Raw genomic sequence first — 14,795 nt, 5'->3', positions numbered from 1 at the left:
GGCTATATCCGTCAGTGTCGTAAACACCCGGGCATGTTCACTGAGCTGCAGCTGAAGACTATCTTCAGTAACATCGAGGACATCTACAAGTTCCAGAGACAGTTCCTCAAAGACCTGGAGAAGAAGTACAACACAGACCAGCCTCACCTCAGTGAGATAGGAGCCTGTTTCCTCTTACAGGTACGTTATACCCTTTGTACACACACACACACACGTCACACACACACACTTTTTTCAGAATTGGATCCAGCGTTTTTCCATACCATTATCTTTTTGATCCCTGAATACATTACACAGTATACATTTCAACGCAGTCACATCCCCTTTTGGTATTTAACTATTTCGCCTCCTCTCTCCCTCCCGCTTTTCCTCCTCACCCACCCCACCCCCCCTCTTTCCTTCCTTACCCACTCTCTCCCTCTTCACTCACCCCCCCATCCTCCTCTCTCTCAGGGCGAGGGCTTCTCCATCTACTCTGAGTACTGTAACACCCACCCTGCAGCGTGTGGGGAGCTGCAGCGCCTCATGAAGCTGGGCAGGTACAAGCACTTCTTTGAGGCCTGCCGGTTGCTGCAGCAGATGATTGACATCTCCATCGCCGGCTTCCTGCTCACGCCCGTCCAGAAGATCTGCAAGTACCCCCTGCAGCTGGGAGAGCTGCTCAAATACACCCCCAAAGACCACAGGTAAGTCACAACAAACTTCACAACATATACCCACTCACACACACACACACACACGTATACACACGGCAACCTTTTCACACACTCCAATGCTGTTGATGTTGTGTGCTGTAGTGACTACGGTGGAGTGAGTGACGCGTACAAGGCGATGAAGAACGTGGCGAGCCTGATCAACGAGGGGAAAAGGAGGCTGGAGAGTATCGATGCCATCGCTCACTGGCAGGTGGCTATCCTACGCTGGGAGGTGAGGCTCCTCACTACATTATTACATTATCGTTACTGTAGCAGAATCCTGTTACAACCATATTATTACATGGCTATTACAGTGTTTATGTTAAGGCTTTGCATTTCCATTTGCATCGAAAACCATTTAGACCTTGTGCTCGTCTCCTGTACTCAGTGGTACACAGTGTGGGACGTAAGGTGTCATTTAAGATGGGTCCATGCTAACCGGGTTCCTTGGGACGTCCCTACCCCATTGAAGTTGACATTTAAAATAGTTACGTGTTAGGGTTTAGGGTAGACTTCCCAAGGATCCCAGATAGCACTGACTCAATCAATGATCTGAAAAATGCAACCCCCTCTCTAAACCAGTATCTGGGCAGAGGAGGAGACGATGAATATGACTCGTCTCCTCTCTAGCCCAGTTAGCTACCATTCATTTTCCCATTAGACAGCTCTGCAAGCGTTGTCAAAATACGTTAGTTACTCTCCAAATATGGAGTTTCACAGAGCAACTATCGTCATTTACTGCTGTCACGCCCGGTATGTACTTCCAAAAAAGTTGGAAGTATGTACTTCCAACTTCCATAAAAATGTACAAGCAACCAAAAAATTGTCTTGTCTGGAAAGAATCTCAGTATTGTTCTTGACCATGCGCCAAATCACCTCTTCGGTACCACCAATAAAATCTACCATGTACAGTAAAAGTACTACCATGTACAGGTCGGCTGATCCAGCAGCAGTACACTATCACTAAAGATCATTGATTTTATCATCTACAATAGTGTATGAATGTCATCAACCTGTTGTTTCACAATGTGCTACATGGAATGCAATAATATTTAATGCAAGTAAATTAAGTAGACCATATAGGGTATGTTTTTAGAGATCTTTCGGAAGAGGTGGATTTGGCACATGTACATTTTTATGTAGACCTTTTTTTGGAAGTACATACTGGGTGTGACTGCAGTAAATGACGATAGTTGCTCTGCGAAACTCCATATTTGGTGAGTAACTAACGTATTTTGACAACGCTTGCAGAGCTGTCTAATGGGAAAATGAATGGTAGCTAACTGGTCTAGAGAGGAGACGAGTCATATTTATTGTCGTCTCCGCTGCCCAGATTCTGGTTCACCCCCTCCCTGTCTGTGTGTGGTCTCTCCCAGGGAACGGATGTCCTGGAGCGCAGCTCGGAGCTGATCCACTCTGGAGAACTCACCCGGATCGTCCGGCAGGGCAACAAGACGCAGCAGCGCAGCTTCTTCCTGTTCGACCACCAGCTGGTGTTCTGTAAGAAGGACGTGCTGCGCCGCGACCTGCTGCACTACCGCGGCCGCCTAGACATGGACCACACATCGGTGCTGCAGATGCCAGACGGCAGGGACCCCGAGCTGGGCATCTCGCTGAGGAACGCCCTGCGGCTCCGGAACAGCTCCACCCTGGAGACCCTGTGTTACCTCTGCTGCAGGAAGCCCCAGGATAGACATCGCTGGCTGCAGGCCTTTGCCAGGGAGAGACGGAGGGTACAGGAGGACCAGGAGATAGGTGAGAAGGAGTGGGAAGGAGAGACTGAGGAGGGAAGAGGAAATGGAAGCAGACTAGAAGAGGGGTTGTTGAGAAGATGGGAAAGGTGTTTCCCATGTCTCCTCCATGTAGCCTAACTCTTACACACACTCACTCATGCACACACAAAAACAATGTTAGTTTTTTTGTATACTGAGTCTATCATGTACAATTATAATTAGTATGCTTTGTTTAACTGATTGAAATATATATATATATACACTGCTCAAAAAAATAAAGGGAACACTTACACAACACAATGTAACTCCAAGTCAATCACACTTCTGTGAAATCAAACTGTCCACTTAGGAAGCAACACTGATTGACAATACATTTCACATGCTGTTGTGCAAATGGAATAGACAACAGGTGGAAATTATAGGCAATTAGCAAGACACCCCCAATAAAGAAGTGGTTCTGCAGGTGGTGACCACAGACCACTTCTCAGTTCCTATGCTTCCTGGCTGATGTTTTGGTCACTTTTGAATGCTGGCGGTGCTTTCACTCTAGTGGTAGCATGAGACGGAATCTACAACCCACACAAGTGGCTCAGGTAGTGCAGCTCATCCAGGATGGCACATCAATGCGAGCTGTGGCAAGAAGGTTTGCTGTGTCTGTCAGCGTAGTGTCCAGAGCATGGAGGCGCTACCAGGAGACAGGCCAGTACATCAGGAGACGTGGAGGAGGCCGTAGGGAGGGCAACAACCCAGCAGCAGGACCGCTACCTCCGCCTTTGTGCAAGGAGGAGCAGGAGGAGCACTGCCAGAGCCCTGCAAAATGACCTCCAGCAGGCCACAAATGTGCATGTGTCTGCTCAAACGGTCAGAAACAGACTCCATGAGGGTGGTATGAGGGCCCGACGTCCACAGGTGGGAGTTGTGCTTACAGCCCAACACCGTGCAGGACGTTTGGCATTTGCCAGAGAACACCAAGATTGGCAAATTCGCCACTGGTGCCCTGTGCTCTTCACAGATGAAAGCAGGTTCACACTGAGCACATGTGACAGACGTGACAGAGTCTGGAGACGCCGTGGAGAACGTTCTGCTGCCTGCAACATCCTCCAGCATGACCGGTTTGGAGGTAGGTCAGTCATGGTGTGGGGTGGCATTTCTTTGGGGGGCCGCACAGCCCTCCATGTGCTCGCCAGAGGTAGCCTGACTGCCGAGATGAGATCCTCAGACCCCTTGTGAGACCATATGCTGGTGCGGTTGGCCCTGGGTTCCTCCTAATGCAAGACAATGCTAGACCTCATGTGGCTGGAGTGTGTCAGCAGTTCCTGCAAGAGGAAGGCATTGATGCTATGGACTGGCCCGCCCGTTCCCCAGACCTGAATCCAATTGAGCACATCTGGGACGTCATGTCTCGCTCCATCCACCAACGCCACGTTGCACCACAGACTGTCCAGGAGTTGGCGGATGCTTTAGTCCAGGTCTGGGAGGAGATCCCTCAGGAGACCATCCGCCACCTCATCAGGAGCATGCCCAGGCATTGTAGGGTTAGGTCATACAGGCACGTGGAGGCCACACGCACTACTGAGCCTCATTTTGACTTGTTTTAAGGACATTACATCAAAGTTTAATCAGCCTGTAGTGTGGTTTTCCACTTTAATTTTGAGGGTGACTCCAAATCCAGACCTCCATGGGTTGATACATTTGATTTCCATTGATAATTTTTGTGTGATTTTGTTGTCAGCACATTCAACTATGTAAAGAAAAAAGTATTTAATAAGATTATTTCATTCATTCAGATCTAGGATGTGTTGTTTAAGTGTTCCCTTAAATTTTTTGAGCTGTGTGTGTGTATATATATATATATATATATATATATATTTATTATTGTTTTTTGGGGAGTGTGGTTTTCATATAAGCCCTTTTGTGTTTCCAACCTCACCTGTAAACTGTTTTTATCTGCACTGTTTTGTCTTTCACTTGTCTTTGGTTTCAAATAAATAAAACCTAAAACAAGAGGAGAACATGTAAGTAAGTGCATGTTGAATGACATTGGGTTGACTGTTATCTTTTTATTCATGACAGGAATGAAGATCAGTGAAACACAGAGAAAACAAGCAATCTTCAATGCAAGAAAATCCAAACAAGGGAAAATGAAGAGTAAGCAATCAATCATACTTTTGTGTTCTTACAATTGCTGTGGTGTTGGAATCAGTGAAATACTCTTAGTATTGCAAATAATGTTTTAAAAACTGTTTATTCTCAGCCATAGGCTACTCTGGCTCTGCCCCGCCACACCACCAGCACCAACCCCTGCATCCAATTCACCAGCGCCATGTTACTGTGCCAACCAGCGTGCCTCAGCAGCAGGTGTTCACATTGGCCGAGCCCAAGCGAAAGCCCTCCCACCTGTGGTACGCCGTCACCCGACACGCCTTGTTCAGGAAGTGAGGATCTCTCCCTGAGGACTCAGAGAAAAACAAAACAATTATGGACCTACATATTTCAGGACAGTATCTGTGCACGTACTACTTTGTGTAATGTATGTTTTATCAATGTGTTTGTGTGCCTCTTAAAGTGTGTATATGTTTTGTTTGGGTCTTGCGTTATATATCTGTCTGGTTTCTATTTGTGTCTATTCAAATATGTGCCTGGACTTCCCGTAAGTGTTAATATACATACAGACTGTCTCCCTCATGTTGCTGGTGTGGTAAAGATGCTGCTTTTGTAGGTCCGAGATTCCTTAATACCCAACCGCCCAGCAGAAACCTGTATTAATGTAATTATGACATTGATGTACAGCACATTTTAGCTTTTCAATTAGGAGTTGAGTACTCACCTGCTACCTTGGTTTTAGTTCATTTCTCTGAGGCTGGACCCTGTTGGAGTTAGACTGCTAGTGAAGGCACAAGTGGCTCCTCTGAGAGCTGAATGCCCAGAGGACAGTCTACACACACACATTCACACATGCAGTAACCCTGTTAACACTGTTTTGTAAATAAACTATGTTACAAAAAGTACCAAATACAAGTAGTGTGTTTCTCAATCATTTTATTGGTTGGTTGTGAGAAAATATTCTCTCAATTGGAACAGAATTGTCTTATTCCACCAAACAAATGATCAGACTTTATTTTCAAGCAAACCCACCTGGTGCTTAGGTTACTGAGGAAATGTAACACATCTGCTGTAATCATATGAATCATATCAACATCATCCCACTGAATGAGGGTAATCACTAGTTACCACAGCCACAAAGTCATAAACTCCGTCTATTTCTACAATGTCTCTTCTTATACCAAACCCTAACCTTAAATTAAGACCAAAAAGCAAATGTTTGTTTTAATTCATTCTTATGATATAGCCATATTTTGACTTTGTGACTGTGGTAACTAGTGGAAACCCTGAATGAGCCCCAGCTAGTCGGCGCTTCCTCACCTGTGCTGTCGGATCTGGTTACATTCACCTGGCGGCTCAGGGTAGATAGTGAGACGCCTCACAGCAGCACGGTTTAACCAGTACACAGGGGTGCTGCTTTTTCCATCTTTATATTTGACATTTTAGAGTGGAACAGTAGAAATGACAGATCTCACTCTGAAGCGAACGTGCGGATGATATGAGAGGCGCAAGGTAATGTCCCTGTGCCGGTGTCATGGGGACAGAGCGCGAGCTGACGGGCGGAGATGACAGAGATGGGAATGCCGGGGACAGTGCCAGTGTAAGTATAGCATATTATTGGAATGTTTTTACCGACTGTAGGTGAATGGGAATAATTTGAATTTTTAACAACCAAAACAGGTTAGGTCTAAATGACAAGTAGAAGGTCATTGTGATGCCATATCACCCGAGAAGCCTATGCGTTCGAATGATAACGCACGTTTTGTCAACATAAAATTAGCTTTAAGTACTTAAATAGAACACGTAGGTTTTAGGACATTAACTAAGAATAAATGCGTTTACAGTGTGTGACTGACTCCGGGGGGTGTGTGTGTGTGTGTGTGTGTGTGTGTAACGCAACCCAGAAAGATATGTGACCACTTGGTTACAGCGACACCGTTCTGCTGAGGTCACCCAAACCAGTGTCCACAGTAAAGCCCAAGAGCCTTTGCTGTAGCCCTGCTTGGGAAGGCTCTAGCCTATATTTACTATTGTTTGAGGCGCAGGGCCGGTTAGGGTAGGCTATGTCAGGGTGGGAAATTGGAAATGTGAATTGGGCCAAGTTGGAGGTAGTAATGCATTTAGTTTATAGTTAATTGAGTGCATGAATACACCACACCAAAATATGTTATGGCTATTTTAAAACAAATGTCCTGCAATTATGTGTAGTAATGATTTATGTTCACTACTTGGTCAATTGATTTAATGACTAAATCTATGCAAATAAATTATATGAATTGATAGCTAAGCCCTCTGTTTTCTTTTATTCTGAGCCACTCAGAGCCAATATGCTTTGATTGAAACAAAATACAAGAAAGGCTAAAAATGTGTTAACATCATCTGCTCTAATTCGCTCACGAAACAGTAATTCAAGATGATCGAAATGCATAGGCTATTCCCATTAAACTGATTGAGATCAATCAAATGATTGGCATGCAGATGGGGTTTCACCGGTAAAACGTGAATAATTATCATTCACAATTGCCAGTGATAATGGCCTATTTGGTGTTTGAGGGTATTAAAAATATACCATTTTCTTGAGACAATATGTGTGGGCAAAGGCAGACGTTGCAATTTGAGGATGTATTTTATGCAGATTTTATAACAGGGCTCTCCAACCCTGGTCCTGTTCCAACCCTGTTCCTGTTCCAACCCTAATCTAGCGCACCTGATTGTAATAATTAGCTGGTTCATAAAATGAATCGGGTTAGTTACAACTGGTGTTGGAGTGAACCCCTACAGGATGGTAGCACTCTAGGAACAGCATTGGAGAGCCATGATAGGTTATTCAATAGACTACATCTGTCGGTACAAACATTGAGGAAATGATGACGCCATGTACATATTTTCTGCGCTACACACTGCAGAAGCCAAAATGCAACCATCATGTGCTCATTATGAACAGGGTAAATAAAGGACCTTGAATGACAGCACCATGGAGATGTTCACCCGGAGACTTCTGCCACTATTTTGATTTGCCGTTGACCACGTTTTAGCCTTCTCCATTTACATTGTGTCATAGCCTACACTTGGATTAGCCTACACTGTCATTCATTAAAATTGATTATTTTACCGCACCAGAATTGCAGCCCAATGGATGCACGATTTATGCAATAAACGGAGATATATTGCGGCGCTGTAAAACATTTTTTAGCTGTGCTACAGAAGGATATATCGGTCCACTAATACAGGACTAGTAAAGGCCCAGTGTACTACTTTTGTGAGAAAAAATATATATATATACTCTACCGTTCAAAGTTTGGGGTCACTTAGAAATGTCCATGTTTTCGCAAGAAAAGCAATTTTTTTGTTCATTAAAATAACATCAAATTGATCTGAAATTCAGTGTAGATATTGTTGATGTTGTAAATGGCTATTGTAGCTGGAAAGGCTGATTTTTAATGGAATATCTACATAGGCTTACAGAGGCCCATTATCAGCAACCATCAGTCCTGTGTTCCAATGGCACGTTGTGGTTGCTAATCCAAGTTTATCATTTTAAAAGGCTAATTGATCATTAGAAAACCCTTTTGCAATTATGTTAGCAGAGCTGAAAACTGTTGTGCTGATTAAAGAAGCAATAAAACTGGCCTTCTTGAGACTAGTTGAGTATCTGGAGCATCAGCAATTGTGGGTTCGATTACAGGCTCAAAATGGCCAGAAACAAATAACTTTCTTCTGAAACGCGTCAGTCTATTCTTGTTCTGAGAAATGAAGGCTATTCCATGCGAGAAATTGCCAAGAAACTGAAGATCTCGTACAACGCTGTGTACTACTCCCTTCACAGAACAGTGCAGAACTGGCTCTGACCAGAATAGAAAGAGGAGTGGGAGGCCCGGTGCACAACTGAGCAAGAGGACAAATACATTAGAGTGTCTAGTTTGAGAAACAGACGCCTCACAGGTCCTCAACTGGCAGCTTCGTTAAATAATACCCACAAAACACCAGTCTCAACGTCAACAGTGAAGAGGCGACTCCGGGATGGTGACCTTCTAGGCAGAGTTGCAAAGAAAAAGCCATATCTCAGACTGGCCAATAAAAAGAAAAGATTAAGATGGGAAAAAGAACACAGACACTGGACAGAGGAAGATTGGGAAAAAAAAGTGTTATGGACAGACTAATTGAAGTTTGAGGTGTTCGGATCACAAAGAAGAACATTTGTGAGACACAGACCAAATGAAAAGATGCTGGAGGAGTACTTGATGCCATCTGTCAAGCATGGTGGAGGCAATGTGATGGTCTGGGGGTGCTTTGGTGGTGGTAAAGTGGGAGATTTGTACAGGGTAAAAGGAATCTTGAAGAAGGAAGGCTATCACTCAATTTTGCAACGCCATGCCATACCCTGCCCTGCCGACGGCGCTTGATTGGAGCCAATTTCCTCCTACAACAGGACAATGACCAAAAGCACAGCTCCAAACTATGCAAGAACTATTTAGGGAATAAGAAGTCAGCTGGTATTCTGTCTATAATGGAGTGGCCAGCACAGTCACCGGATCTCAACCCTATTGATCTGTTGTGGGAGCAGCTTGACTGTATGGTACATAAGAAGTGCCCATCAAGCCAATCCAACTTGTGGGAGGAGCTTCAGGAAGCATGGGGTGACATCTCTTCAGATTACCTCAACAAATTGACAACTACAATGCCAAAGGTCTGCAAGGCTGTAATTGCTGCAAATGGAGGACTCTTTGACGAAAGCAAAGTTTGAAGGACACAATTATTATTTCTAACCTTGTCAATGACTACATTTCCTATACATTTTGCTATATTTCCTATTCAAACTCATTTCATGTATGTTTTCATGGAAAACAAGGACATTTTTAAGTGACTCCAAACTTTTGAATGGTAGTGTTTATATATACATATATATTTTTTTATTAATATATATTTTTAAAATTCAGTTTTTTCAGGGGGTGCTGCAGCACCCCTACTTCCCGCGGCTATAGTCGTTTCCATTTTCGTCTCCATGGAGAGAATTTATACCCCCATTTATCTCATGGTGGATTAAGTTCTGCGCACAGGATGGGATGACACCATATAAATAATGCAGAGCGTTTTGGAGCGGATGGGGTTACTGGGCGCCTCGCCATGACCTGAGACATTAAAACAGACCACATATCGGTACCACCTCATGCATGTTACATATGTTTTTTTTTCTCCATATGATCGACATTTACATAGTGGGTACCTGGAGGAAAATGGGGGAGGGTCATGCTTTTTCAATTTCAGTCAAGGGGAGGGTTTATTCTTTTTTTAAATCTAGTCCAGGGTAGAGTCATGTAATTTGTAATTGATGACATTTCTGTATTTCTCAGTGTTTTAGTATTAGTTGCTTATTAGGTTATATATCGATGGGTGCCCGATGCCACCCCTCATCTCTGATTCTCCGCTATTTGCTATTTAGTGTGGCCTCAATCAAATGATCCATAGCCTATAGGCTACGAAGTGCATGCTAGGAGAAGCAGAGAGCAAAGTTATATTTCTAAGATAGCTGCTGGGATGGTGTAAATAAAACTAGGCTGCATTACACACCGCAATGGCTATTCCAACCCTGAGCCCTGGTCTGCTCTGCTCTTGCTGATCAAAAACTGTTTTGTGTGCTGCCTAACCAATGGTTGTGCTGTGTAGGCCTACAGGGGCCATTCAGGAGGAGAGTCAAAGGCTTCTTCCGAAAAATGTTTTGATTACATCTAGTCCAAAAAATGCATGTGGACTAGCCTTGCTGCTACTATAATAGATTTGATTAAAAACAATATGATTCTTGCCCATGATGTAGGCCTTTTTATCATAGTTATTGACCTCACATTAAGCCAGATTTGAGTAATTTACATTGTGGTGCTGAAACTTGAAGCAGCAGCTGCGGCACAATCAATCAGAAATTCAGAGGCTGAGCTACAACCTTCTATAACTGAGTAGACAAAAAATGGATGTTGCTTGGGACATAATCTAATTCTGTCACTACCAATTGATTAAACAATTAACTTTCTGTACAATATATGTTTAAACCCAGACAGCTTTTAGGGAAACACTTGTGACCTTCTGTCGTTGGGTTAAGCCATGGAAGAATAGCCAGCAGTTAAAGCTTAAATGTTTCTGTGTCGGTAGGCCTACTCTGTCTACGTGGAAAAGTAGGCCTAACTTTTCAAAGTACTATGTTCAGATTCCTAATGATATCTCAGATTTAATTATTTGCAAACAGGGACAGTTTCGTTGCAAACAAGACACACTGATTTGGCATTGGAGAATATGATAGGAATAGCATGTAGGCCTATTTCTGTCCATTCTGTCATTTCTGTCATTTGTGTGGTATTAAAAAATATTCCCGCTAATATGTAAAATGACGTAGAATTGTATGAAATGTTTATCAAAGGCCATTTTTTCTCGGACCTGCAAATATGATGATAGATTCATGCAATGCTTTTACTATAAAGGAGATCTTTCCACTCCTACTCTTGTCCATGGTGGTCTGTGAACCCACAACCTTCTGGCCTGCAGCCCAGTGCACTATCAAAATTCCTCCGTTGCCATATAATGCTTACTGGACGAAGAACAGTTTCTAAAAACTGCATATCTAAGGCTCTGGTCTGTCCAAGAATTGAGGGTGAACGGTAAACATATTCTCTGCTATCCACTTTTTTTTCTCTTTTTTTTGCGTTCAGGGAGGGTTTAGGTTAGATATTGTGACGTCACGAGAGGCTACACAGCTTTCAGCGGGATTGCTCAAGTAGTGCAAGGAGACAAGGTTCAAACAAAACAAGGATTTTATTATAGGTCTTGGGAAATTAACGAAAATATAACAAAATTCTGTTCTCTTGTGGCTCTTTAAGGGTTAACAGTTCAGGGATGTCTCTTCCACATCCAAAATCATGATTCTCACTCGCTCAGATAACTTTTCCCCAGCCTTACTGTAGTCCACGTTGCAGCTAGTGGCCAACCCAGCAAAAAGTCCTTCCAAATGTCTCTACGTATTTCCACAGGTGCATATATCCAAAGGTGAGTATTTCCCAAAGGTAAGTATCTCCAAATCCTTATATTCCTCATGGAAGTGGACGTGCAGCACTCTTGTCCTCCAGAGAGCCCAGGTTGGAGACTGTGTCTCTTCACCCTCCCAAACCTTCAGCTCATCAGCTCCTGATTGGTTTCAGCTGCGTGGGAAGATTGGCCATAGAGGGTTGGAGTTCCCGACCATACCAGCAGATGGAGCCATAGCTGTCTGGGTTTGCAGCCATCTCAGGGGGATGTAACGTCCCTCCAGGACACAGCCTCTCGTGACATCACACATCCCCCTCCTCGGGACCGACGTCCTCGTCGGGGTAAAGGCAGCGAAGAAGGCATCACGCCGGGAGAGGGCGTCCGCATTGCCGTGGTGCTTGCCAGCCTGCTCTCTCTTCAACTCCTCCAACTCTAGGACCAGGGACTCAGCCTCCTGTTGTCTCTCCTTGAGTTTCTTACTGAACGCATCAGCCTTGGTTTTAGCAGAGTTTAGCTTCTGTTGAGCAGCTTTCAGTTCCTTCTCTCTCTGCCTCCGCATTCTTCATCTTGTTCTCCAACACCTTGTACTTCTCCTCTGCCTTCTTCTGGACCTCCTTACTACTGCGCAGGGTCTCCTCACACTCCTCGATGGTCCTGCGCAGCATCTCCAGCTCCTCCTGTTGCTTATGGAAGGAGCTCTGTTGGAGTTTAGCCTGGAGGATATCTAACTCTTCTGTCTTCATGTCTAACTGTTGCTTTAACAAACGATACCTCTCAGCGGTCCCCTTCAGACCAGACAGTTCTTTGTCCAGATTCTGTAGCTCTGTCTCTGTGTCGGTCTGGGCACCTGCCATCCCTATCAGAGCCCGGGCGGGGAGTGAGTAATTCGGAGGATTGCACCGGAGCCTTCCCAGGATGAGTCTTGCCTCTCCGTTTCCGAGGTACTCGGGTTATCCTCTCCTGAGACTCTCTCCAGAGTGGGTAAAAGGCTGGGCAGTCTCGTCCAATTAGGACAGGGACGGGGAGGGAATCAACCACCCCCCGCCGTCGTGTGTATGGTTCCCCGTGTGCTGGTCATTGTAAGTTCAGTCATGGGGTATTCTCTGGTGTCTCCATGGACACAGGAAACTGGGAGGACTTTCCCCGGGGTCAGACACGTTGGGCCCACCAAATCCTTACGCACCAGGGTGGCCCGGCTACCAGAATCCAGTAAGGCCTCCACATCATGGTGATTCACAGTTACCGGGCAGGTGGGGGTCGATCTGGGCCGCCATCTACGACTCCCAAGAGCGAGGCAAAATGGTGTGTGGGTGCTGAGCTGGAGGACTCCGCAGTGGGCATAGGTTCATCGGCTGGTTTCCCACACTGCCAGGAGATATGTCCCATCTCCCCACACCGGTAACACTGTCGAGTTTCCCCCTCCTGGTGTACTCTTCTTGGACCCGCCTGGTTTCTGGCTCCCCCTGGAGCCGGGATAAGTCCTGACGTGGCTGGGTTCGAGACCTTGGGGTCCCTTTGGACGGGTTCTTCCCATTTGTGGTGGGGCCGCCCTCCTGGGGTCTTTTTCGGGAAGCATTCAGCATCTCCGCTGTGGCCTGGTACTTTTCCACAGCTTCCACGGTCAGATCAGCCGTGGTCAAGGCCTGTTGACTGATGAACCGTTTTGCCTCATAAGGCAGGGGCGCGTAGGTAACGATCCACCACAACGGCCTCCACCACCGCCGCTGCTGTATTCCTCTGCGGATCCAGCCATTTCCTTGCGATTCGGACAAGTTCATGCATCTGCGCCCGAGGAGGTTGGTCTGGTTGGAAGGTCCAGCTGTGAAAGCGCTGGGCCATACCAAACTTTGTGAGTCCATATCTGCTGAGGATCTCAGACTTCAGGGCATCATAGTCAGTAACCTGGTCAGGGCCCAGGTCCCGGACAGCATTCAGCGATTCCCCGGTTAGAAAGGGGGGCTAACAGACCAACCCACTGTTGCTTGGGCCAGGCTTCCCTAGTGGCCGTGGCCTCAAATGCATGCAGGTATGCCTCAATGTCATCGGTAGCTCCCATCTTAGATATAAAGTCACTTGCCTTTATTGGGCGGGTATTTTGGACACCCCTCTGTCTCTGCAACTGCAATTCTCTCTGCCTTCAGAAGGTTGGCTTTCTTTTGCTCCTCCAAGAGAGCCACGTTTGCTTGCATCTGGGCTTGCTGGCCAGCAACAAGGGCTTTCAATATGTCCTCCATTTCAGTCGGGCGGGGAGCCTACGGCCAACTTGGAAAACTGGGTGATCAAACCTTCGGTATCCTCCTCTGACATGCACTATTAACGCTTGAGCGTGCCCGTATTCTCCACCATCTGTGACGTCACGAGAGGCTACACAGCTTTCAGCGGGATTGCTCAAGTAGTGCAAGGAGACAAGGTTCAAACAAAACAAGGATTTTATTATAGGTCTTGGGAAATTAACGAAAATATAACAAAATTCTGTTCTCTTGTGGCTCTTTAAGGGTTAACAGTTCAGGGATGTCTCTTCCACATCCAAAATCATGATTCTCACTCGCTCAGATAACTTTTCCCCAGCCTTACTGTAGTCCACGTTGCAGCTAGTGGCCAACCCAGCAAAAAGTCCTTCCAAATGTCTCTCACGTATTTCCACAGGTGCATATATCCAAAGGTGAGTATTTCCCAAAGGTAAGTATCTCCAAATCCTTATATTCCTCATGGAAGTGGACGTGCAGCACTCTTGTCCTCCAGAGAGCCCAGGTTGGAGACTGTGTCTCTTCACCCTCCCAAACCTTCAGCTCATCAGCTCCTGATTGGTTTCAGCTGCGTGGGAAGATTGGCCATAGAGGGTTGGAGTTCCCGACCATACCAGCAGATGGAGCCATAGCTGTCTGGGTTTGCAGCCATCTCAGGGGGATGTAACGTCCCTCCAGGACACAGCCTCTCGTGACATCACAATATATTTAGCTGAAGGGAGGGCCATCCGTTTTCATTTCTGAGAGGTCCGATTTTCTCCATGCAACATTCACTCCCCTACTACTTTCAATATTCGACTCCAGTTTTCCCTGTACCGCCATTACGCACGGGTAAAAATGGAAATATTCCGTACATAGGCCATCTGACCAGTCCTTCCTTCCCCACCATATCCCTGCTTTACTTGATCATTGTTTTCTGCCCCTCCAGTCCCCAAGAGCAGTATTAGTCACAGGTCCTGTTTATAAGGCCTTCCTTGAGAAAAACATTTAATACCCATTTGATCACAAAG

General features: G+C 45.5%; 1 protein-coding gene across 4 annotated transcripts in view; it reads left to right on the top strand.

Moving 5' to 3' along the window:
* spata13 (spermatogenesis associated 13) overlaps positions 1-5,436 on the top strand; it is a 39,391-nt gene extending 33,955 nt beyond the window's left edge. For all 4 annotated transcript variants that reach the window (XM_041861772.2, XM_041861775.2, XM_041861774.2 and 1 more), the window contains 6 exons: positions 1-180; positions 454-686; positions 798-927; positions 2,072-2,450; positions 4,502-4,576; positions 4,683-5,436. In XM_041861772.2, the coding sequence (XP_041717706.1) occupies positions 1-180; positions 454-686; positions 798-927; positions 2,072-2,450; positions 4,502-4,576; positions 4,683-4,867 (1,182 nt within the window). In that variant the 3' untranslated portion in view covers positions 4,868-5,436. The remainder of the gene's footprint in view (positions 181-453; positions 687-797; positions 928-2,071; positions 2,451-4,501; positions 4,577-4,682) is intronic.
* Positions 5,437-14,795: the final 9,359 nt, after the last annotated feature.

Source organism: Coregonus clupeaformis, chromosome 34 (genome assembly GCF_020615455.1).
Source record: "Coregonus clupeaformis isolate EN_2021a chromosome 34, ASM2061545v1, whole genome shotgun sequence".
In the NCBI taxonomy this organism is placed as follows: domain Eukaryota; kingdom Metazoa; phylum Chordata; class Actinopteri; order Salmoniformes; family Salmonidae; genus Coregonus; species Coregonus clupeaformis.
This window is presented reverse-complemented; position numbering and strand designations above follow the sequence as displayed.